This window comes from Rhipicephalus sanguineus, chromosome 7, assembly GCF_013339695.2.
Source record: "Rhipicephalus sanguineus isolate Rsan-2018 chromosome 7, BIME_Rsan_1.4, whole genome shotgun sequence".
Taxonomy (NCBI): Eukaryota; Metazoa; Arthropoda; class Arachnida; order Ixodida; family Ixodidae; genus Rhipicephalus; species Rhipicephalus sanguineus.
This window is the reverse complement of record NC_051182.1, coordinates 58514996-58540079: the sequence shown is the minus strand read 5'-3', so window position 1 is coordinate 58540079 and position 25084 is coordinate 58514996. Positions and strand designations below refer to the sequence as shown.

Here is a 25084-nt window from a genome sequence, read left to right as displayed (position 1 = left end):
CGTCACGTTCGCGTACAACACCGCACCACAGGAGACGACAAAGGTGACACCTTTTGAGCTGGTCTTCGGCCGCCCAGTCACGACTATGCTGGATGCGATGTTACCGCACGTCGACGACGAGAGCATTCATACTGACGTCGCCGGCTTTCTTCAACGCGCCGAGGAAGCCCGCCAGCTCGCTCGAACGCGCATTAAAGAGCAGCAGCACACCGACGCTCGACTCTACAACCTACGACGACGACACCAAGAGTACACACCCGGTGATCGCGTTATGGTGTGGATACCGATTCGCCGCCGGGGGCTGAGCGAGAAGCTCTTGCGCCGATATTTTGGACCCTACAAAGTAACCCGACGACTCGGCCCATTAGTTTACGAAATTGTGCCTGATGGAATCACACAATCCCAACGGCGACGCGCGCGACCTGAAATTGTTCACGCCGTACGCCTCAAGAAGTACTTTGAACGTTAGCGGACTAAGAGACATTCTCATCTCCCAGGTCGTGTTGCATACTAGATGCAATTGTAGCATTTTTGTTGATCTTGTTGCGTTTTCTCGGTTTGTATCTAGTCTCGTTTTAGCATCGAGACGATGCTCTTTTTCGCGGAGGGGCAATGCCACGTGCGTTTAAAGGAAGCAAGGCCGCAATGTGTTATCGGACTCTTTATCCGTTTCAACGCTGTTCCTTGTTATCAAGCGTAGCCGTTCGCCAGCCTGAAGCCCGAACGTGACGTATACGGACCAGATAAGCGATTGCGACATACGCCCCCCAGGCAGTCTGACGCCCACCGTTCGGCCACGCGGTCGTCTACCGTCCTCGGCCGATTCCTTCACTTTAGGGCACAAGTTAGCCCAATAAAACGCTTCATAAGTTTATTGCCGACGCAGTCGCTGTGTTTTGTCTATCGGGGCGCCGGCCAGCGCGCCGTCACTTACGTGACACTATTTTAGTCGCTCATTAAGGCATCTTCCTGTTCGCCCTATATATATATATATATATATATATATATATATATATATATATATATATATATATATATATATATATATATATATATATATATATATAGTAGAACCCCGCTGTTACGTTCCTCACTGCTGCGTTTTCCCGGCTGTTGCGTCGTTTTCCGCCGGTCCCGGCATAGCTCCCATAGGATACAATGTATTGGAAACCCCGCTGTTACGTCGTAACTGTCGGACCGTTCCCGTATGATACGTCGCGAAGTGCGCTCGGAGCCGACCGAGTGACTACCAAAGAGAGCTGCCATGGTGCATTTTCACGCAGCTTGGCCTCGTTTGACCGTAATATTAGCCGCATGAGAGGCGCAAGCAACAGAATCTTTCAATTGATGCAAATAAAAGCATGGCCTTCGAGATTCAAATTGCAAAGATGGCGTCTATGACGTAACTGCTCGCGAAAGCAAGGCCTTCGAGATTGGCATTTACTATTGACAAAAGCATAGCCTTTGAGATTTGTATTGCACAAACATGGCGTGTATGACGTAACTGCTTGCGAAAGCAAGGCCTTCGAGATTGGCATTCACTTCTGCCATCGTGTTGGCGTAGACTCATCATCATCGTTATTTGCCGGAGAGCGGGAGGAGTTCGAGCTGGTTGGAGCTCGCATGGTCGTGCGTGCGGTTCGCGGTCGGACTCGCCTCGCCGGTCGTGAATTGCGTGTGCTTAGTTCTTTCATGCCTACAGCTGTTGGTGTTAAAAAAAATCACATACGTTGATTACATTTCTGTGGATGAGGCCGTCCTAAGCTCCGCGTTTCTATCCATCGACTAGATCGCGGCTGAGCGCGCCAATTTTCGTGCTGCTCGTAAGAATTTAAATAAAATTCTGTACCACTAAATATTTTGCCGTTTTCCCTGTTTTTCGGCTCTTACGTTTCCCGTCTCTTACGTTTATTTCCTACGGTCCCTTCACAAACGTATCAGCGGGGTTCTACTGTATGTATATATATATATATATATATATATATATATATATATAGACCATAAAATCGCCTCCTTAGAGCGATTTTATCGTCTTTCACTTTCAGAGATGTTTCTCTGGAGAAAGTAAAAAGAGAAGCTAAGGAGTTATGTAAGAAGGTATCTCTGCACTATTTGGTTAAATCTGTTGACAAAAGCAAACTATTGAGCCTGCATATGTTTTTTAGCGCAAAAACTCATAAAGTAGATATACCGCTACGGGTCATTGTTTCAGAAAGCGACACCTGGCAAAGAAGCGGGTCCTTGTTCTTGCAGAGCAAATTGAACCTGTAAAACGTAGTTGACCCATTAGTTGTGCCAAAATCTGATGAAGTTGTCGCATTTTTAGGCAAATGCAATGAAAAAGACTAGATGGCATGCTCTTTTGACATAAAAGACCTATATTATTCTTTGCCGCATCTTGAACTCATGCTGTGTGTTGAAAAATGTATCGAAAAATACGGTGCTATTGCTTGTCAAAATACGGGCTTTCCGAACAAAGTTTTTAGAACTTCCAAAAATGTACCTCAAGTCGACATTTACGACGTCGGAAGATCAGCCGTGCATTGAAACTACCGAAATATGCATTGTGTCTTGCATAGCTCCTATTTTAAGCTACCTATTCTTAGCGCAACTTGATAGTCGAGTGCATGAGCCATTGAAAATGTCAAGATTAGGAAAAATATTCTGTGACGTAGACAACTTTTTAATAATTTTCGACAGGGGCGAAACGGGCTTAGAATCTTTAATGTGTCAAGTTCTGTAAGAATTTCGAGAGTGTTTTAAACCACTTGTACTAACCTTTGAATTGCCGGTGGCAAGCGCCATCATGTTTTTCGATCTAAAACTTCGTTTTCCTAAAGATCACATTTGCTGAGCGTACGAGCCACGCGCTAGTAAACCGCTTCTTCCATTTGACACGGCCCATTCAAAGGTCTTTAAAAGATCCATTGCATTGACCTGTCTCAGGAACGTCTTAAACAAATCATGTTTTCACTCGATGGCAGACAGCTTTAACAAACAAATAGACCATCTTCAGGCAGCAGGGTATTCGAAGCATGTGCGAATATCCGTAGCGGAATCTGTTCTCAAAAAGATAAAGGCTAACGGAAGAGATGACCAGGAGGTTATGGAACCATACAGAAGAGAAAAAAAAAGCAACTGCGATACCTTACATTCACCGGTTAGCGCATAACTTAAAAAAGATAGGAAAACATCAAGCATGTAAACCATAAAGCATGTAAACCGATTTGTGAAATGTATTGAAGGTGTCGTCTATTCAATTAATTTTGTCCTGGGCAAACAGAAAGATGCCCTAATTAACGACTAAAAGGGCAGCCCTACAACGTAAATATAGCAATTAGTGGCCATCTAGGCCTCCATTGTAAGGAGTTTGGCTGCAAAACAATCTTTTCCGAAACAACAGTAATAGCAAGAAACAAAGTTAATAGGACTAGAGAAATAATTGTAGCGGCAGAAATAGAACGTATGAAGGCTAACCGTGTGAGTATGCTGTTACGTTTGTACAGCCACAATTGTGGCTGTACGACGATTTATTTTACACATGGAAACATGAACACTGTAAAAAGCGCCGCTTAGGCGTTGGAGTTCCGAATGGCTAACGTTCGACACCAGAACCACGCTCGTGCCACAGCGCCAGTGTAGTCGCGCGCGCACTTCGTTGTCGTTGTCTTCAAGCGAGACATGTCAGTTCTTCCCCCTTAGACGAAGTCTCCATAGCGGTCTGGAGGCCGCCTAACCTCTGGTTGTCGCAGTTGCCGGGTGGTTCCTGCTTGTGACGTCGTGGTCGACGGTTGCGAGGGAGTCTTGTCTTGCATGTTGAGCGAGTCAGGCCGTTGATCAGCAGAACTGGACGGCGTCTCTTCTGACGTTGTGTCCGAGAAATCATCTGCTACGCTCCAATCTGTCGGTGATTGGATTGTGTGTCCGGTCTGGCTCGTTTTCCTCATGTGGTTGAGGTGACGCCGAACCTTTCCGTGGTTGCTTTTACAAGCCAGGATCGTGGTCCGACGCGGCGCAGTATTTCGCCTTCAATCCAATCTGGCTTTTTCAAAAACTGTCGGATGAGCACTTTCTCTCCTACTGCGAAACGACGGGATTTCTTCAATGTCTCCTGGCTCTCAGGAATTGGTATATCCATCTCCCGCTTTAGAAGATCGAGAGGACATAGAAGCTCTCGTCCAAACATCGCTCTCGCAGGTGACATTCCTGTCGCAGTGTGAATGGTTGTGTGCTGCCGATACAGGAATCTTGCAAGTCGGCACTGTATGGACTTGTCTGTATCTCTCAGGAGTGCTCTTTTCAGCTCTGCCACATAGCGTTCTGCCTGGCCGTTTGTGGCAGGATGGTAAGCTGGTGATGTTGTAGCCTGTATGCCATTTGCCGTATAGAACTGCCTTATCTCGTTGGAAATAAAGGCTTTTCCGTTGTCGGAGACGACCTTTCGGGGAATGCCAAACGTAGCAAAGATGCCTCGTAGCACATCGATGACAACCGCGGATGTTGCTTGCGTCACGTGCCGGACTTCCACCCACTTTGTGTGTGCATCCACAACAACCAAGTAGGTGCGCCCGTGTAGTCGCCCCGCGAAGTCAACGTGCACCGTGTGCCATGGTGTCTTGGGACGGTCCCAGGAATGAATAGGAGCTTTGGGTGGGCTCTTCTGCGTTGAAAGGCATTCACGGCACTGTCGCACCGTTTCTTCGGTCACCTTGCCGATTCCGGGCCACCATACGTAGCTCCTTGCGCACTTCTTCATGGCTACCATGCCTCGGTGACCAGCGTGCAGAAGTGCCAGAACGTGGGATCGTGCTGAGCTCAGTACGATCACCCGTGATCCAAGTGTGAGGCACTCGCGATGAAATGCTAGTGCGGTCGCTCGTCGTCGGTAAGGAGAGAACTCATCTCCAGTGAGTTTCTCCACTGTGCCATCCTGCACTCATTGTACAACCTCTGCAGGATGCTGTCTTCTTGTGTCAGACGTGCTATCTCTGTAGCAGTGAACGGAGGTCTCGACAAAGCTTCGAACAATAGTACGTCGCCTGGTGGCCAGGGTTCATCGAGACGTTCTGGTAGTGGCAATCGGCTCAACGCGTCCGCGTTTTGATGGCTCTTGCCATGCCTGTAGACGATGTTGTAGTCATAGGCCGACAACGTGATGCACCATCTGGTCATCCGTGGTGAGAGGACTTGAGCCGTTGGCTTCCCTGGACCCAGTATGCCGAGAAGCGGTTGGTGGTCCGTGACGAAAGTCGCCTTTCTTCCCGCAATATACTTGTGGAACTTGTGTGCAGCAAACACTACGGCAAGGCTTTCTCTGTCCAACTGAGCACAATTGCGTTCCGCTGTCCCTAGCGTCCGAGATGCGAAAGCGATTGGCGCCTCTCTATTCTGGTCATCACGTTGAGACAGAACAGCTCCTATGCCATACGGTGAAGCGTCGCATGAGACGAGAAGCTCCTTCTGTTCGTCGTAGTGTGCCAGTACGGTCTGACTGAGAAGCAATCTCTTCAGTTTATCAAATGCTTCTTGATGCTTGGTCTCCCATCTCCACGTGGCATCTTTCTGAAGAAGCTGGTAGAGACAGCTGGCAATTGTTGCCCTGTTCTTCAAGAACCTGTCGTAGAAAGCCAGCATTCGAAGAAATGATTGAAGTGCTTGCTTGCAGTTTGGTGCTGGAGCATCCGTTATTGCTCGAACTTTCTCTTCGTTGGTGTGGACGCCTGTCTCGTCAATTCGGTGTCCCAGAAAAGAAACTTCTCGCACTGCAAAACAGCACTTGTTTTTGCCGAGACGAAGGTTGCAATTGCGTAGCCTCTTCAGAACTTCTTCCAGTCTCTCGGCGTGTTCAGTGGCGTCTTTTCCACTGATGATCACGTCATATAGGTATGTGCAAACGCCTGTGATGCCAGACAGCATAGTCTCCTTAAAGCGTTGAAAAATGGCTGGAGCTGCAGAGATTCCGAAAGGCAATCGTTTGACCTTGTAAAGCCCTTTCAGCGTGTTCAGGGTCAATATCTCTGCTGTCTCCGGCGTTACGTGAAGTTGCTGGTAAGCTTGTGCCAAATCCAGGGTGCTGAATACCTTGCCTCCCCTCAAGTGGCTAAGGACTTCATCAGTTGTTGGAAGTGGGTAGTCTGCCTTCTTCGATACCTGGTTCACTGTGCAACGGTAGTCGCCGCATATTCGCAACGAGCCGTTTTTCTTTCGAACAAGTACGAGAGGCGTTGCCCAATCCGAATGCTGCGCAGGCTCGATTATGCCTTGACTTTGCAGTCGATCCAATTCAGCTTCTACAGCTGACCGCAGCGCGAAAGGAACTGGTCGTGCTTTTAGGAACTTTGGTTTCGCTCCTTCCACGAGTTCAAGTTGTACCGCAGGACCGACGTGTCCTGAGATGTCCTCGTTGAACACAGACTGGTACTTGTCTAGAAGCTTCGAAACAAGTTTGTCGTCTGATACGTCATTGATGCCCGTGATCTGTATACCCAGATGAGGAAACCAGTTTCGTCCGAGGAGGTTACAACCTGCTCCTTTGATGACAACAAGCGGTAATGTGAATTTCCTGTTCTTGTGCACTACATCCACCGTTGCACATCCGAGAACGTGGAGGGACTGGCCTGACCATGTGCGTAGGAGAATGTTGTCTGTTTGAAGCCGTGGTGGGTCATCTGTCCACGTGGCTTTTAACGTGGCCTCACTGATGAGTGTGCAAGCTGTACCCGAGTCGACTTCGAACTCCAAGGACTTTCCATGTATGCGTAGTTGAGTCATGACTTTCTGCGTGCTGGACGCGTCGATTAAGGTGTTGAGCTCGTAAAGTACCATGTCTGGTGAATCCTGTTGAGTCGTGACTGGTGCTGAGGCCACTGTCGAAGTTCCTTGTCGGGGATAATCGATGTTGTTGTTCTTGTTTGTTCTTGCCACTTTCCGCTTTTCAGGCAGGCCTTTTCAATGTGTCCGCGTTTCTTGCAGTAGTTGCAGGAAGCTGTCAAACTCGCAAGTGTCCGGACTATGCTGCGCGTCGCAACGCCAACAGTGTTGTTTCTTTTTTGGGGCACAGGCACTCGAGTGACGTTGATTTTCTGTCTTGCAGATACTCGTGCAGGCTTCGTGAATCTTTGAATTCCGTTTTCACATTTTTCTGATCTTCGACGGCGTTTTCAGCTCGCAGTGCAATGTCAAAGGCTCTCTTGAATGTCAAGTCCTTTTCTGCGAACAGCCGTTGCTGGACCTGCTCGTTCCGAAGACCGCAAACGAAACGATCACGCAGCATTACATCAAGAGGCAGCATTGTTGGATTCGCCGCAGCGTCTACGCTTGTTCCAAAATTGCAATCTGCTGCTAGCTTCTTGAGCGCTGTTACGTAATCACTGACCGTTTCGTCATGTCGTTGGTCACGACGTTGGAAGCGTGCCCTGCAGAAGACCTCAGACGGCTGTGGATCAAAGTGAGCCTTGAGCATCTCGACTATGTCATCGTAGCTCACTTGGTTGGGCTGCTTGGGTTGAACGAGGGCGCAGACGACGTCGTAAGTCTGTTCCCCGCAGAACGTTAGCAGATGAGCCCGTTTCTTGGAAGCGTCCGTAATGTCGTTAGCCTCGAAGAAGAACTGTAGCCTCCCATACCAGGATCTCCAGGAGCCGGAGCTGCCGCTGAATTCGGGTAGCCGACCAAAGTCAGGCGTCGCCATCTCGTTCCGTTCCTTGACGTCAGTGAAGTGCCGGTGAGTCCAGAGTCTTCCTCGTCGCCAACTGTTACGTCTGTACAGCCACTTGTGGCTGTACGACGATTTATTTTACACAAGGAAACATGAACACTGTAAAAAGCGCAGCTTAGGCGTTGGAGTCCCGAATGGCTAACGTTCGACACCAGAATCACGCTCGTGCCACAGCGCCAGTGTAGTCGCGCGCGCACTTCGTTGTCGTTGTCTTCAAGCGAGACATGTCATATGCCATCTCTAACCCTTTCATAAAAAGAAATAGATTTTTTTTGAACCGTAGGTGGCGCGTTTGTGGCGCTCAGCGGTGATGCATGTCGACGAGAGAGAGGAGCACAAAATCTTATCTTCCTTTCTGTTTTTTTACTGTAAATTATGTATGGCCCAGATGTCGAAAAAACGCCAGGCCTGCGCTGAAACCGCAGCACAGTCACAGCGAAAGCTGGAAGAGCGGCGTTTCTAGAGCCCGTAAGCTCTCTTGGGGCTACAATACAAGTACACTAGAAAGGTACCCACTACGCCATAAATCACAATTTTTGTGAAGTTGGGAAGCACCTATACTAAGCCAATATTGGTCATTCTGCGGCGAAGCGAGGCACCAGCTACACGTCTGTTAGGCATTATGTGCACTTTGTTGACGCGACGACTGATGACGATGAAGAATTATGGCTCAGCCCTTTGTAATGGGTTGGAATCTTTAAACGGCCCACCAGTTATGTAATTTGCATTGGGTGACGCCCGGTCGCTATTTCCCTCTCCCGTCATGCTGTATAACATACGTTGACGTGGGAGAGAGACGGGTGGGGGGGGGGCGAAGAACTTTACTGAGACCCCGAGGAAATGGATCATGCGCTTATGGGCTTCCTTGGCAACCAATACAAGTGCACTTGCGAGGAACCCACTACCCTATAAATCATTGTAATTTTACTGAGACCCCGAGGAAGTGGATCATGCGCTTATGGGCTTCCTTGGCAACCAATACAAGTGCACTTGCGAGGAACCTACTACGCTATAAATCATTGTAATTTTTCAGAAGTAGGGCAGCAGGCACTGTGCCATTTTTCGTCATTCTACGGAGAGCATTGGTACCTGCTAAACCCATGTAAGGCATTATGCGCACTTTGTTGATGCTGTGCCTGATGACGATGAAGAATCATGGCAGAGTCCTTTGTAATGGGTTGGAAGCATTCAACAACCTACTCGTTGCGCAATTCGCATTGTGTGACGCCTGGTTACAGAATTCGCGTTGTGCGACACTTCGTGCTTATTTTACTCTTCTACCACGCTATATTGCATATGCTAATGTGGTTCCTTCCCGACATGAAGCCTGTATAGGCCTTTTTGCAAAGCAGTTTCAAGCCCCGGCATGGCTCAGAGGTTGAATACTGGGCTCCCACGCAGAGGGCCCAGGTTCGAACCTCGTTCCATCCTGGAATTTTTTCTTATTTCGTTTTTTTTTCTTATTTCGAGCGATACTGGTTACGGACACCGGCGGCGGCGGCAGCGGTGGCGGCGGCGGCGGCGGACAACTACGGCGCCAAAAACGGCCGGTGAAATGATCTCATAACAGCTTTCGCTGTAAAAAAAAATCAGTTGCAGCTCAGCGCTGTTGTCTTGCTTTCTTCATCTTGTATTATCTGTCAGAATTTCGCGCTGTTTTTTCCCACTTAATGAGTCAGCACGCAGTGTTCTCTCGCAGCTGAATACAGGGATGTATTGATTTGAATAAACCCTATAGGGGAAGAGAAATATTGAAGTGTGCGCGCCGCAGAGAAGGGGGTAGGCAAAGCCGCGGTAAAATTGCGTGTGGATGTAGCATGTACATCCTCCTTTAGTCAGTGCATCGAGGTAGCAAATCAGCAGCAATTATCGCTAAAAGACCGCAAAACGCTACGGTAGTTGAGCGAGCAGTGCCTGCCCACTTCATGCACACAGTCTCCGCGCGTTTGGCATTCATGGTTGCGTTGTCTCACAGCGACAGGAAGCAACGCGATGCAGCTGACGACCCATTTGCGCCGTTCGACACGCCAGCGTTCTGAAAGCCAGTATTCGCTGCCACCGAATGTGCTCAGTTCATGTGCTCTCTGCTATTTGCCTGATTGTTAAATGAATTAGTGAAGAAATGGTTACTTGAATGCGCAGGAAAGATAAATATATGAAAAATACGTTTTATAGTTGTCCGATGCATTGCTATCGCTATCCATTCAGCGCCTATTTGGCGAAGTTGTTCTTCTTTTGATATGTCATTAGGTATGCCAAAATATGGCTGCGTGGCTTTTTTATTTTGCTGGCCATCGGGCGAACAAGATTCATCTGGAGGCCTCTACTACTACAGCATGCAATAAATGTGACGCCACCATAGATCTTTGTCACGTGCTCTGACGTTGCTCCACGTTATACAGAGACAAGGAGAACACCGAAGAGCTGTGGGACGCAGCTATGCACAGTCTCATATTAGAAGCACAGCTGTGTGCAGTCCAACGAGCCCGCCAAGTGGCCTAAAAGCTAAACCTTTCGATTCCATCGTTGGAGCAGCCCGCTTCGGGCTAGGAAACTAGCGTGACCTAAAGGACCTTGATAGAGTTTTACAGCGAAAGCTGTTATGAGATCATTTCTCCGGCCGTTTTTGGCGCCGTAGTTGTCCGCCGCCGCAGCCGCCGCCGCTGGTGTCCGTAACCAGTACCGCTCGAAATAAGAAAAAAATCTAAATAAGAAAAAAATTCCAGGATGGAACGAGGTTCGAACCTGGGCCCTCTGCGTGGGAGCCCAGTATTCAACCTCTGAGCCATGCCGGTGCTTGAAACTGCTTTGCAAAAAGGTCCTATACAGGCTTCATGTCGGGAAGGAACCAAATTAGCATATGCAATATAGCGTGGTAGAAGATTAAAATAAGCACCAAGCGTCGCACAACGCGAATTCTGTAACCAGGCGTCAAACTATTGCGAATTGCGCAACGAGTAGGTTGTTGAATGCTTCCAACCCATTACAAAAGGGCTCTGCCATAATTCTTCATCGTCATCAGGCGCAGAATCAACAAATTGCGCATAATCCCTTACATGCGTTTAGCAGGTACCAACGCTCTCTGTAGAATGACGAAAAATGGCACAGTGCCTGCTGCCCTACTTCTAAAAAATTGCAATTATTTATAGCGTAGTGGGTTCCTCGCAAGTGCACTTGTATTGGTTGCCAAGGAAGCCCATAAGCGCATGATCCACTTCCTCGGGGTCTCAGTAAGATTACAATGATTTATAGCGTAGTGGGTTCCTCGCAAGTGCACTTGTATTGGTTGCCAAGGAAGCCCATAAGCGCATGATCCATTACCTCGGGGTCCCAATAAGTTCTTCGCCCCCCCCCGTCCTCTCTTCCACGTCAACGTATACAGCATGACGGGAGAGGGAAATAGCGACCGGGCGTCACCCAATGCAAATTACATAACTGGTGGGCCGTTTAAAGATTCCAACCCATTACAAAGGGCTGAGCCATAATTCTTCATCGTCATCAGTCACACGTCAACAAAGTGCACATAATGCCTTACAGACGTGTAGCTGGTGCCTCGCTTCTCCATAGAATGACGAATAATGGCTTAGTGGGTGCTTCCCAACTTCACAAAAAGTTTGATTTGTGGCGTAGTGGGTACCTTTCTAGTGTACTTGTATTGTAGCCCCAAGAGAGCTTAACGGGCTCTAGAAACGCCGCTCTTCCAGCTTTCGCTGTGACTGTGCTGCGGTTTCAGCGCAGGCCTGGCGTTTTTTTGTTTTTTAATTGCGAAGCATTTAAAAACTTTATGAAGGTCCTTTAGGTCGCGACTTCTGCGACTTTGAGCGTATCTATCTATCTATCTATCTATCTATCTATCTATCTATCTATCTATCTATCTATCTATCTATCTATCTATCTATCTATCTATCTATCTATCTATCTATCTATCTATCTATCTATCTATCTATCTATCTATCTATCTATCTATCTATCTATCTATCTATCTATCTATCTATCTATCTATCTATCTATCTATCTATCTATCTATCTATCTATCTATCTATCTATCTATCTATCTATCTATCTATCTATCTATCTATCTATCTATCTATCTATCTATCTAGCCGCCTACGACTTTGTGATCTCCTGGCCGTTTCGTTAATGGGATGTATACCAAAACTGGTATGGCATAATATGACCGTATTACGAACATAAATGACAGGTCATAACATGAAAATCATGACATGCATGTCATAAACAGCACGATTTACATGACACGCTCTTGGGACTCTTGCGGCCGTTTTGTTAATTTGATATATACCAAAATTGGTATAGCGGGACAAGAGTTCGTGATGAACATAAGTGACAGGTCCTCAAATGCAAATCATGAAACGCATGCCATGGACAGCATGATTTACATGACGTGGTCTCGGGGCGCTCGCGGCCGTTTAAATGAATGAATATATTCCAAAACTGGTATGACGAGACATTTCTGCATTATGACAATAACTGACATGTGGTAACATGAAAATCATAACACGCGTGTCATGTGTGACATGATTTACATGCCACGCTCATGGTGCGCTCGCGGCCGTTTCGCTGGCTTTACATACACCAAAATTGGCATTGCGCTACGACACTGTATGATGAACTTGAATGAAGGGTGGTAACATGAAAATCATGACATGCAAGTCATGCACGACATGATTTACATGCTAAGCTCATGATGCACTCGCGGCCAATTCGCTCGTTTGATATGCACCAAAAAAGGTATTGTGTGACGGGACTGTATGACAAACAAAATGACAGGTGGTAACTTGACAATCATGACATGCGTATTATTTACGGCATGATTTACATGCCACGTTCATTGTCGAATCGCAGCCGTTTCGCTAGCTTGATATAACCGAAACTGGTATTGTGCGATGTGAGTGTGTGACGAGGTGACAACATGAAAACCATGACTTGCATGTGATGTTGACATGATTTACATGCCATGCTCATGGTGCACTCGCGGCCATTTCGCTCACATGATATAGACCAAAATTGGTATTGCGCGATGTGACTGCATGACGAACATAAATGACAGGTGGTAATATGAAAACAATGACATGCATATATGGCATGATATACATGCCATGGTCATGGTGCACTCGCGGTCATTTCGCTAGCTTGATATGAACCAAAAGTGGTATTGCGCGACGCGACTGTATGGCGAGCGTAAATGAGAGGTACTGACATCAAAATCATGATGTGCTTGTCATGTACGGCATGATTTACATGTCACGCTCATGGTACGGTCGCGCCAGTTTCGCTGGCTCGACATTTACCGAATTCGATATTGTTCGACGTGACTGTATGACGGACATAAATGACAGGTCCTAACATGCGAATCATGACATGCATGTCATGTACAGTAGGTTTTACATGACACTGTCATGGTGCGCTTCCGGCCGTTTCGTTCACTGGATATATACCAAAATTGGTATGGCATGACACGAGTGCGTGATGAACATAAATGACAGGTTATGCATTACGTTTCATTTGCGTGGTATATACCAGATTGTCCACGCGTGCATGAATGTCAAACATGCGATATATAATGGACTAGATGCCATGTCATGAATGACTTTATTTGCCTCAAAGACAAAAAAAAGGCGATGTAAGCAGCGCTTTGCTGGATGCTTCGCATTACATCGATTCCCACAGTGCGTAGGATCTGCCGCTGGTGCGCCGCTCTATGGCAGAATCCGCCCTTTTCACGATTCGACGGTGCATGCGCCCTTCCCCTAGCGGAGGACTCACGAAATGTCTCGTCATCCTAGAGGTTTTGTGTCTCGCAATGCCGGTTTCCTTCTCCCCTACCAAAACCCTACCAAAGCGGCAGAGGGCAGCACATGAAAATTAGAGAGGCGGATTGCCGAACCACTGTTACGCATTAGTCTGTAGACGTCGCGGCTGTAGCTATAAGTCTATAGCTGTTCTGTTTTCTTGTCGTACATTTTGTCGATGGTGCTTGTTGTCTCGCTAGTTTTTACAAGTGCCATGTTTCCTCAATTTTATACAGGAGGTGACTTCAAGGAAGTGCGAGTCAACCCGTGCACACAGTTGCCCTGCAACTTTGAGAGAGGAAAGAGTGTTGGCATAGAAGTGGACTTTACTCCTGGTGAGGAACACGCTATTCTCTAAGAACATCCAGAAATTCGTGGTCACCACGATTCCTTATACAATGTTTTTGCTATAATTCAATAAGTTAGTATGGTGCAGTGTCATGTGTGCATGCCTAAAATGATTGCTTTGTATTTTGTATGCCGGGGTGTCGAAGCAAGAAAGCAAAGCAGTTTGTGCTTTTCTTCACAGCAAACAGAGGGCGCCTCACCGTTTGAGGGGTGCATTCATTACGTACGGGTGGCCATTTGGTTGGTCATCGTGGAAAAAACCTAGTTCATGGAAAGGAATTGCAGTTTCGCTTGTGTTCCAATGGGTAGAGGTAAAGTGGTTAAGTAATAACGGCATATATTGGACTTCGAAGTTTCAACATCAATGATGTTTCTAAAGGCGTTGAGTGAAGTCTGCGACGCGAGGTAAGCATGTCTTAACAGGAGGCATTCTATGGATGTATCAATTTAAAAAACATGGTTATTGTTCGTATGATACCTTAGGTGAAGGAAGGCGCTACGTGCTGGGCGCCTTTGGGCCAATATCGAAGGACAAATCTCAAGAAAGCCTATAGTGCCCAGGAAAGTGGCTGTAAACATTGACGTAGCCAGAGGGCCGGTGTTGGAGGGTTCAAAAACCCCCGAAAGCTTTACAATTTGTATGTGTATACATATACACAAACATACAAACACGCACGAACTATGAGGCGATCTAAGTATGTCTTAATAGGAAATATTCTGTGGCTGCGCCAACTTAAAAAAAACGACAGGCCTGCGCGGAAAGCGCAGCACAGTCACAGCGAAAGCTCGAACAGCGGCATTTCTAGAGCCCGATAAACTCTCTTGTGGCTACTAATACAAGTACACTAGCAACGTACCCACTACGCCAGAAATCGCAATTTTTGTGAAGTTGGGAAGTACCGACCACTACATTACTCGTCATTCTGTGGAGAAGCGAGGTACCATCTCTAAGGCATTATGTGCAGTTTCTTGATGCGACGGCTGATGACGATGAAAAGTTATGGCTGAGCTTTTGTAATGGGTTGGAATCTTTAAAGGACCCACTAGTTCCGTAACTCGCATTGTGTGATGCCCGGTCGTTGTTTCACTCTGCCACCACGCTTTATAATATACGCTCACGTGAGAAAGAGATACAGAGAGGGAATTAACGTTATTGAGACCCTGAGGAAATTGATCATGGGAGCCTTGTCGGCTTCCTTGGCAACCAATAAAAGTGCACTTGCGAGGAACCCACTCCGCTATAAATCATCATAATTTTTGTTAAGTAGGGAAGCAGCCACTATGTAATTTTTTGTCGTTCTGCGGAAAACCGCGGTATCTGCTAAACACCTGTAAGGCATTATGCGCACTTTGTTGATGCTGCGGCTGATGACGATCAATAGTTATGGCAGAGCCCTTTGTAATGGGTTGGAAGCATTCAACAACCCACTCGTTGCGCAATTCGCATTGTGTGACGCCTGGTTACAGAATTCGCCTTGTTCGACGCTTGGTTTTTAGTTTACACTTCTACCACGCTACATTATATATGTTAATGTGGTTCCTTCCCGACCTAAAGCCTGTATAGGGTCTTTTGCAAAGCAGTTTCAAGCACCGGCATGGCTCTGAGGTAAAATACTGGGCTCCCACGCAGAGGGCCCAGGTTCGAACCTCGTTCTATCGTGGAAGTTTTTTCGTATTTCCATCTTTTTCTTATTTCGAGCGATAGTGGTTACGGACACCGGCGGCGGCGGCGGACAACTACGGCGCCAAAAACGACCCTTGTTGTGATCTCATAACAGCTTTCGCTGTAAAAAATGGCTGATCCCTCCGCAATAGGAATGGGTATAACACGAAAGTGAAACGTATTTCCATGGCACTAGTTGACTGTTTAATATGCATTCATATATGAGAGCTTGCACAATGTCCATTGGTGTTTGGAAGCTATAGCACCGTTTGACGTGGATGCACACACGTTGACGCCTAGTAGCACATCTCGATTCCGACGAGTAACACGCATGATCATGATTTAACCCTTGTGGTAGTTGAAGTAGTTAACACAGTCCCGGACAGAGCATGTGTTGAATTCTAGGCAAAGATGACATTAACAAGCACATAATAAACACTGGTACTCGATATGCACAGCGTCAAAGCGTCTTCAACTGAGTAGAGAAACTGCAAGGTCTGCGCTGCCCAGTAATAGGGTAACGTACGTCTGTGTTAATGCATATACCACACAGCGCTTCAGCAAATCGAGAGGCAGAGTTAGTAGCTTAAGCCGCAAACGCGCGAAGACGTTCCGTTGGCGTGTCTCACTCCCCCAAGGCGCAACATTCGCCCGCGGATGTTGTTGCCTTTCTGCTGCCCTTATTGCAGCAGTTCTTTCAGCCAGTGCTAGCACACTCGAAGCTGTAGGCGCGGAGAAACTCTGTTGGTGCATGTGGAAGCTGCACTACTATAACAACGAACCGTCAGACGATTACACTACGCAAAGGGCAAAGCACGTAACTTAAAGTCGAAGGCGCAGCCTCGATGGCAGCGCGGCCAGCGTTCCTTCGCTGGCATAGGGGAGCCTGAACTGCGTCATCACCGAATCGCACCTTATTGGCGCTCGTTAATGTCATGACGCAGCACTTCCCTTCACCGCTCACAGACGGCGACACAGCCTCGAAAAGCAAGAGCACTGGGCGAGAGGGTTTGTGGAGCACCGTACGTGTGCGTCGGTGACGCAGTGGGTAGAGCGCCCAGCACCTATCGTCACGGACCGACAGGTCGTGGGCTCAATTCCCAGGTAATTCGCGTCAATGAAATGTCTTCTAGCTTTTCGTTTCATCCAATTGTGTATATTTCATCAACGTCATATCTATGACGGAAATACGTCATTGAAGTCCTTGTAGGCACGAACATAAAACACTTCGGTGTTAAAAACTGGGTTGTTGTTTCTATGACACGGTAGGTGGAAGAAAGGTGTAAAAGGGTTGAACCGCTCCCCCCCCCCCCCGCCCGCCTCTCCCCGAATAATAAAATTAGCCGAACACACGAACGCTTGCGTCTCATGCCGCACTTCCGGGGTGTTAAGGCGCCGGGTTCCTGTGAACGTGCCTAAGTTGTACAGATGCGGCACTGCCATAATATGCCCGCCTGCGTGAGCACTACGACTCCCTCGTAGGACAGGCTAGCTCGCAGCTGTAACATACACTACTGCCGGGAGTGTGAACGGTTCTACAATTTGCATTCTCGACCTTGTTGAGGAGCTGGGGAGGGGGGGGGGCAGAGGCAAGGGGAAGTTGTGGAGGCAGCTCATATCTGCAGTCAGTCGCATACGTGTCGCGCAGCCCTCGCGTGGTATGGAACTTGTGTACTTCAAGGAGTGATGGCCGGCTGATGTTTTCTTTTTACCGCTCCTCTTTGCGCACACTGTGTGATAGAAGATAGACGTAACTATAGTTATGCCTTCTTGCAATGAAGTTTTCAGTTGGCAGGCAGCACTAGTCTAGCAGTTTCCTTTGTTTTATCTTGTCGCTCTGCTCTTTACTTTTGGATTCCGTGGCTGTGCACACTGAAGTTTTTGAAGGCTATTCTGTCATATTTCCACTGATATCAATGCGCTGTATTTTGCAGATCTTGCAGATATTGCAGATGAATAAAAATACCATATAAGATACTGATATTGAAACGAATGCAAAGTGAAATATGTACTTACTGAAGGGAAGAAATTTGCTCTTTCACATGTATGTTCACGCATGTCAAAGAAATGAAATCGGGATTGCAATAGTCGTTCACACTGTGAAGCTAAATGACACTCCAAGTCTCTGTGGCAAGATTATCGCCTTTGAAGTGACTCAGTTAGACGATTTTCTGGCTCTTACAGTGAATGACGTAGAAATATATACACGCTCGGCTTGTTCGCTCATTATGTCCGCTGTGCTATGCCAGACGTTTATGCTGTTTGCTGTTAATTGGGAAAGATGGGTATCCGGAAGTTTTCGAAGCATATTATTTAGTTATTTGGGATGCTTCGTGTCTCGATATATCTAGGTAAAAAACAATAGGCAGGCATTTCCTCTATGCGTTGTTTAATGTTATTTAGGCTTCTTGGAGTTTCTGAAAAGATGTGATGTAAGCATAGCCAATATCTTTGAGAGTACTGCCAAAATTTCATTGTCTTCTCTGCGTAACTTAAAAATCCAAAAGAACGACTTGTGAATTGCTACCTCCCTTCTGACGTTCTGGCTAACGTGCTGAGATGAGGCAGGCAGATCTTATTTCATGCTCTCGTGATCGTTTTAAACCAGGAAAGGAAGCCGTGGGTGCCTTAAATGCCGGATTCGAAGACCGCTTTCTCAAGTGCATTAACCATTTTTCAGAAACGAATAAATCAATATTTCCAGTCATTTCAGCTTTGTGTGACTTGTGACACATTTGTACAGCTACACTGACCTATTTTCATATTTCATAAAAGCTAACGTATTTTGGGCATGCATTCGCAGAGGCCAACTTCGACAGGCTTCAGGCGACGTTCAAAGGGGAGCTGACACCGGGCACCTGGCTTCCACTACCTGGCTTTAAGAAAAATGCCTGCGCGAAAAGCGGCCTCGAGTGCCCGTTGGAAGCTGGAAAGCAGTACACTTTCTCCAAGCAGATCTCCGTACTGCCTTCGTTCCCTACGGTAAGCCTAATATAGTGAAAAAAATACAGTTGACGGTGAATACACGATAAACTTGCTTAAACGCGAATGCCGCGTACACAGAACCTTGAAGTCAACACTGAATGGGGGGCTCTCACTAGCATGCTTTCATGCTAGTGAAAAGTAAGTTTCGAAACGTGCATTACACAGCGCATAGTTAAAATGAGCTTTCTGATTTATATTTCAACCTACTAGACACTGTGTAAATTGACGTAAACCGCCTCTCAAGTACACTGCGCCATATCTTGCGGCTAACAGGCGACTTGGCTAAAACGGATGCTTGGACGTGTTGATTCCTACTTAATAAAGGCTAAACTGCGCAAAAAAGGCTGAACACACAAATGCAAAAACGGATATCTGTGTGCCTTTCTGTGTGTTCCGTCTTTTTTTGCGCTGTTTAAATCTTTCTAGGCGACTTGGACTTACAATACGATATGTTAGGTCTGACTCTTTCATCGAACGCTGATAGTGTCATTTAACACTTGGTTCACTCATCATTTGCGCACATTAGCTCCCATTTCCTGCGTTCGAAATGCCTGCTCGTCTAAAGTTACATGAAGGCATGCGAACAAGTACAATGAAATGAGCCGTGGTACTAAATAAGGTAACCTGCTTCTGCAAAACACTACGGAAACACTTTCGATGATTCGACGAAAAGTGCGAAGTAAGTTAATGCAGGCGTACATATTTTTCAATACATATTTTTCATAAAAATCTATGGCAGTCAAGCTCCTGCCGTTTTCGCACATGATTTCTACATCGAGGCGGAAATACTTTCCCGCAGCTAAACTGACGTTGACGCGACTAATTAACAAAACCTCGTTAAGTAACTTTTTAATTATTTACTTGAGGACAGGTGTTTATAATACCAAGTTGTAGTGCGTTCAAATTTATGGCATATCTATTATTTATAAATCACCAAAGTTGCACGTAATTCGAGATATTCATAATCGAACGTCAAGGGCGAAATAGAAACTGATCGCGCCCGGCGCGCACAAAGCGCGGCGCAACAGCGGAATGACACGTGGCAGGAAAGTGATAAAATTTGAATAAAGGCGCGCCAAAGCAGAATCTGTGCAGAAAACTCGGCAAGCATTCTGAAACACACTAGTAGACAGCTTTATCTTTGTGTGCAATGGGTGGTGCCTGTCTGTTTTTTTTTCTTAAACTCTAAAGAGGCGCGAAGAACTATTTCGCCTGTCGGCAAGAAGAAGCGCCGCAGTGGCCGCCCCTGAGTTTTGTGCTTCCCAGTCAAAGAAAAGGTTGATATTGCGGTTTTATGGCACACAGGTCGAAATAAACAGTTAAGCACCAAACACTACGCGCAAAAGCAAGGCGATGCGCGAGCACAAGGGAGATGACCTGCAGCTTTTCACGAAAACATACGGCCGCGGAGCGTCATAATTCTAAAGTTCGTCATTTCCCTTTGTCGGGTAGTTCCGGCGTGACTAGCAGAACGGTGGCGCTTCGTGCGCGCCGGGCGCGATCAGTTTCGATTTCGGCCTTGAAATTCTATGATGAATATCTCAAGCTACATGCAACCTTCGCGATTTATACATATAGGTATGCCATAAATTGGCACGCACTACAACTTTGTAATATAAACACCTGCCCTGAAGTCACTAGTTAAAAAGTTAATTAATGAGATTTGTTAATTAGTCACGTCAACCTTATTTTAACTGCAGGAAAGTATTTCCGCCTCGACGCGGAGTTCATGTGCGAAAAAGGCAGGAGCCCCACTGTCATAAGATTGTTAAAAAATTGTATTGTCTAAAAAAAACCTGTATATTTTGCATCGCATACCGTGCTTTACCACGATTCAAAATTATCTGCACACGACCGAAACTAAAAAAGAAATTGTTCCGCAGCATGGAAAAGAACACCTCAATCTCAATTTATACGCGAGGCTGCCCATTACTGCCGTCAATACACATATAAACATAAAAAATGAATGACAACCAATTTCTTCTACCAACAACACTATCGATAATACAAAAGGCGATCATACTGTAACAAAAAATTAGCGGTTAGTCTTTTCGGTGAGTTCTGACGTGGCACACATAGGATTCTCTTTGTAGATACATGTGAACTCTCTTTTGGAGAGCCACGCCGCAAAAATGGCGTTAAAACACCCCAAAAGAGAGCTAACGTGCTGTCCGCACCATGGCGTTATGCACTCGTAAGCGTGCCGTCGGTTGTTTTCTTTTGAAATTCTCGCAGCGCGAGATTTGCGAGCGTAAGCTTGTTGTGCGGTATGCAAATAAGTCTCTCTATGTACGTATAGAAACGAAATTACGCCATGAAATTGCCATGAGGACACCACTGTATTCATTTGCGGCGACAAACACAGACAGGATGGAAGTTTCTGTAGCCATACGCACAACACATAGAGGCGAGGAGACTGAATTGTTAGCCTTACAAAGGTTCTTTCGGCTCAAACAGAATTACGTGTGGATGTATTTGCTTCGGTGCAGCTTGAAATCAAGGCAGAAGTGCGACTGAAGGCGGGCAACGGCACGACGATCTTCTGTTTCTACGTTCCCGTGAAGATTGTATGAACGCCATCACCGCCACAGAGGCCGACGGCGATTCCAATCTGCAACCGCCTCAACAAGCTGTGCCGTCCCCAGATCGAAATGACTATATGTGGTCCTGTTTTGAACACCAAAGTGCAATTCGACACAGCAGTGTCTTGAGAGCCCTTTTTTTTCAAGTGTTACACATTTTTGTACCGGGCCCATTTTTAATGCCTGTATCTACTGGCCCGCATTCTTTGAACATTGTAAAGTTACTTACTCTCCGTAAGGCTACATTATACTACTTGTGCAATAAGTGCAATAACAACGCTTGTAAGTTCTACCCATGAAAGAACCTGTTAGAAGATTATGTATTTAATAACCAATCGGCGTATTGCTACTCCAATTACTTTCGCAATACAGCGACCCGTAGTAACGTATATTATATGTCAGAATATTTACTGTTTCGGGCATTGCCTTCAAAGGTAAAATGGTGAATGCAACGTCATGGTGTTTTACATGGAAAAAATTGCTTTCTTTTCAAAATCATTCTTTGATTTTTAAATTCACAATTTCGATTGCATGTGTGCGTCTGTGCACGTGTTAAGCAATAAAGTGTATGTTTCGAGACATTATTCCTGCTTGTGCGTTATTCTGTCCCTCTGCGTTTTAGTCCGTTGAAGTGAGGGTTCACTACCCGCCGCGGTGGTCTAGTGGTTATGGTGCGCGACTGCTGATGGGAAGGTCGCGGGATCGAATCCCGGCCGCGGTGGCCGCACTTCGATGGAGGCGAAATGCTAGGCCGGTGTACTTAAACTTAGGTACACGTTAAAGAACACCAGATGGTCAGGATTTCCGGAGCCCTCCGCTACAGCGTGCCTCAAAATCATATTGTGGTTTTCCGACGCAAAAAATGGCGCTTTTTACGTTTTATAATCGTTCTCATATCTAAGCCAGCACTTTTAATTTCATCGCTCTGTGCTACTGCAAGAGAACATTTCTTATAGCAGTGATCATATATTTGTGATGAATATTGGGCGAACTACATGCAAACTGTCCACCATGCTTTTATGTGTGCCGTGTCGAAACGAGAACTTCAGAACTCCCCAAATGTACAAGTGCCTATCTATCTATCATATCTATCTATCTATCTATCTATCTATCATCTATCTATCTATCTATCTATCTATCTATCTATCTATCTATCTATCTATCTATCTATCTATCTATCTATCTATCTATCTATCTATCTATCTATCTATCTATCTATCTATCTATCTATCTACTATCTATCTATCTATCTATCTATCTATCTATCTATCTATCTATCTATCTATCTATCTATCTATCTATCTATCTATCTATCTATCTATCTATCTATCTATCTATCTATCTATCTATCTATCTATCTTTTATTTCTCTAATTTTCTCTTGCGGAAACAACCAAATGGAAAGTGGTAGCCGTCGCCATGAAGCTGCGAAAACAACTGCTTATTTATTTTTATTCGAATAAAATCAATTGTACTGCTTATTCCGCTGACATAAACAAGCCCGTCGTAGGTTTTTGCAGCCGTCAAGAGGTATTTCTAGAAGATTAGTGGGATCCTGAGCATGGGAGTGGGTCCAAGTAAGTTCGCTTCAACGCTGACCACATTTTTTATTCTTCTGTTAAGAATCTGAGGCCGGCATGGTGGAGATATAGTCGCTGCCTGCGCGAAAGTGCATCTATGGCACATGCCATGAGTGGGTCACCCATCGTGGTGGTCCCGTGGTAATGGTTATTCACTTGCTGACCCTAGCACGCGGAATCGAATCCCGGTTGCGGCTGCTGCATTTCTATGGAGGGCAAAATTCCAGAGGCCCATGTACTATATTTAGGTGGAGAAACCCCAGGTGGTCGAAATTTCCGCAGCCCTGCCCTACGGCGTCCCCTGTAATCATATTGCGGTTTTGGGACGTAAAACCCCAACAGTTATATTATTATGAGCCGGTCGCAATGAATCAGAAGTTCCCAATACTAAGCACAAAGTTGTGGCGCTTGGATACAGCGATTTTGCCGGCGGGGCAATTGACAGTTCCGCTAGCGGGGCACCTGAGCGAACGATTGATGAAAAATCAAGACTAAAAAATTCGAGAAAAAAATTGAATGGCCTCACTTCAAATCCCGCTTTCGTTGCAAGAGTATCATCTCAAGCGGAATATAAACCGCTTCGTTTTGGCCGCGACTGAGGACAACCAACGAAGGGTGATCGTTAACGAGAAACAGGTTCATAGAGCGGCTGCTGCTGCTCTTGCACTATGCAGACTTGATACCTTTTATGCGACTACATCGGTCAGTCATCCGGAATAAAAAAACAATAGAGCTGCTGTAAAGTCAGGTTGTTTGTATAGGCGAAGACGTCAGCAGCAAAGACGTCAAATAAAGGTTGAACTTGACATTCGGCGAATACATGCTCAGACAAGCAATGAACACTAGCAGTATAACGAAAGCGGGAAGCGCAGCCGCTGCTAGTCGAGAATATTATCTGTTGGCGAATGGTGACGCGTATTATAATGTGTTGCTGGTGTTGCGATATGTTACACACTGTATTCAACTATTCGCATTGTGAAAGTGATCTGACCAGTACATTCGAAACACACTCGCCAAATGTTCCACTAAAGTAAGGCATGGCACACTACGAGAGGCAACACATGTACCAGTTTTAGTCTGCGAATAAAATATAAAATAAAAATAGCCAAATGAGCAATGACCAAGACGCACCCGCGCAATAGGAGTGCTCCCCATCAGAAGAAAGCTCAGCGATTCTAATCAAGGCGATCAGTAGTTATCAGGAGCACCACCGTACTGGAAAAGTTCTTAATACGAAGGATTGTAAGACAATATTAAGGATACGAGGAATTACCGATAAGATCCATGGTACTGGGAGAGTACCTAATGCGAACAAAGCTCAGCGATTCTACTGAAGGCGATGATTAGTTGCCAGGGCGCACCACAGTACTGGGAGAGTGTTAATACAAGGGAAGGTCAGATATTATTCTCAAGGAAAGGGTCAACGGCCAATATGCACCGTGGGTTCTGGGAGAGCACCTAATACAAAAGCCCAGTGGATTCTACTCAAGGCAATAAGTAATTCACATAATGCACCATTGCAACGTGAGATGCCTAATACGAATGAAGCTAAAGTTTGATGAAAATGCACCGGGAGAATTATGTACAGTCGTGAGGTACATGAGATAGAACAGTGCCTTTAAAATTTAAATGTAATAGCGGCTAAACATATATGTGGCGAGCGCAAGTGTTCGCACACTAAATGTTCAAGTGGAGAGGTATCTCTTGTAATTCCATACGTCACATTCAAATTGGTACAAGCAATCACTGATTAATCATGGAGTCGGCGTTTCATCTTACATTGCGCACACTATAGATACGTTGAGCAAAGAAAGCAACAGCGTGAATAGAACAAGGGCGACAAAGCAACGAAGACCACGGGACAAGCGGTAACTGCCAACTGAATGTTTATTACAAGAAAACAGCCATTTATACATTCTCAGAATAAACACGCACACATCACTCGCTAATAACATCGCAATCTTTCTTTCGAGAAGTTTATTTCACTCTCCGCTAGTACAAGAGAGGGCAAACTGACACAACGGTCACCTTCGTTACAGATCCAAAAGGCCTCTAAAATTTCTCTTACCTTCGTAGATTTTCCCTTTCCTGTAAATCCCGTTGTTTGAAACATGGGAACACATGTTCACTTCATACAATGGTCACCTAAAAGACTGCCATATTTATTCTTTACGTTAGTGCTGTGTTGACAAGCACGATCATTGAAACATTGTCCAGTTTGACCTATATAAACTTTCCCACAGCTCATGGCGATCTGATACACCATCTTACTCGTGCATTTAGCGAAGCGAAACGGGTCTCGTGATTAGTTGTGCACGCGTGCCGTTCTTTGTGCTCATGCGCGCACATATCGATCGACTCGTAGAAAAAAGGGCAAAGAATGAAAAAGTCGCGTATAAT

At 46.0% G+C, this 25084-nt stretch overlaps 1 protein-coding gene across 7 annotated transcripts in view; it reads left to right on the top strand.

Moving 5' to 3' along the window:
• LOC119399464 (NPC intracellular cholesterol transporter 2) overlaps positions 1-25084 on the top strand; it is a 110123-nt gene that overhangs the window by 22274 nt on the left and 62765 nt on the right. For 2 of the 7 annotated variants that reach the window (XM_049417716.1, XM_049417719.1), the window contains exons 2-3: positions 13764-13862; positions 18342-18520. The exons of 2 other annotated variants lie outside the window; for them this stretch is intronic. In XM_049417716.1, the coding sequence (XP_049273673.1) occupies positions 13764-13862; positions 18342-18520 (278 nt within the window). Of the gene's footprint in view, positions 1-13763; positions 13863-18341; positions 18521-21012; positions 21707-25084 lie in introns of those variants that run through there. 3 more of the 7 variants (XM_049417717.1, XM_049417720.1, XM_037666262.2) reach the window with 2 other exon arrangements.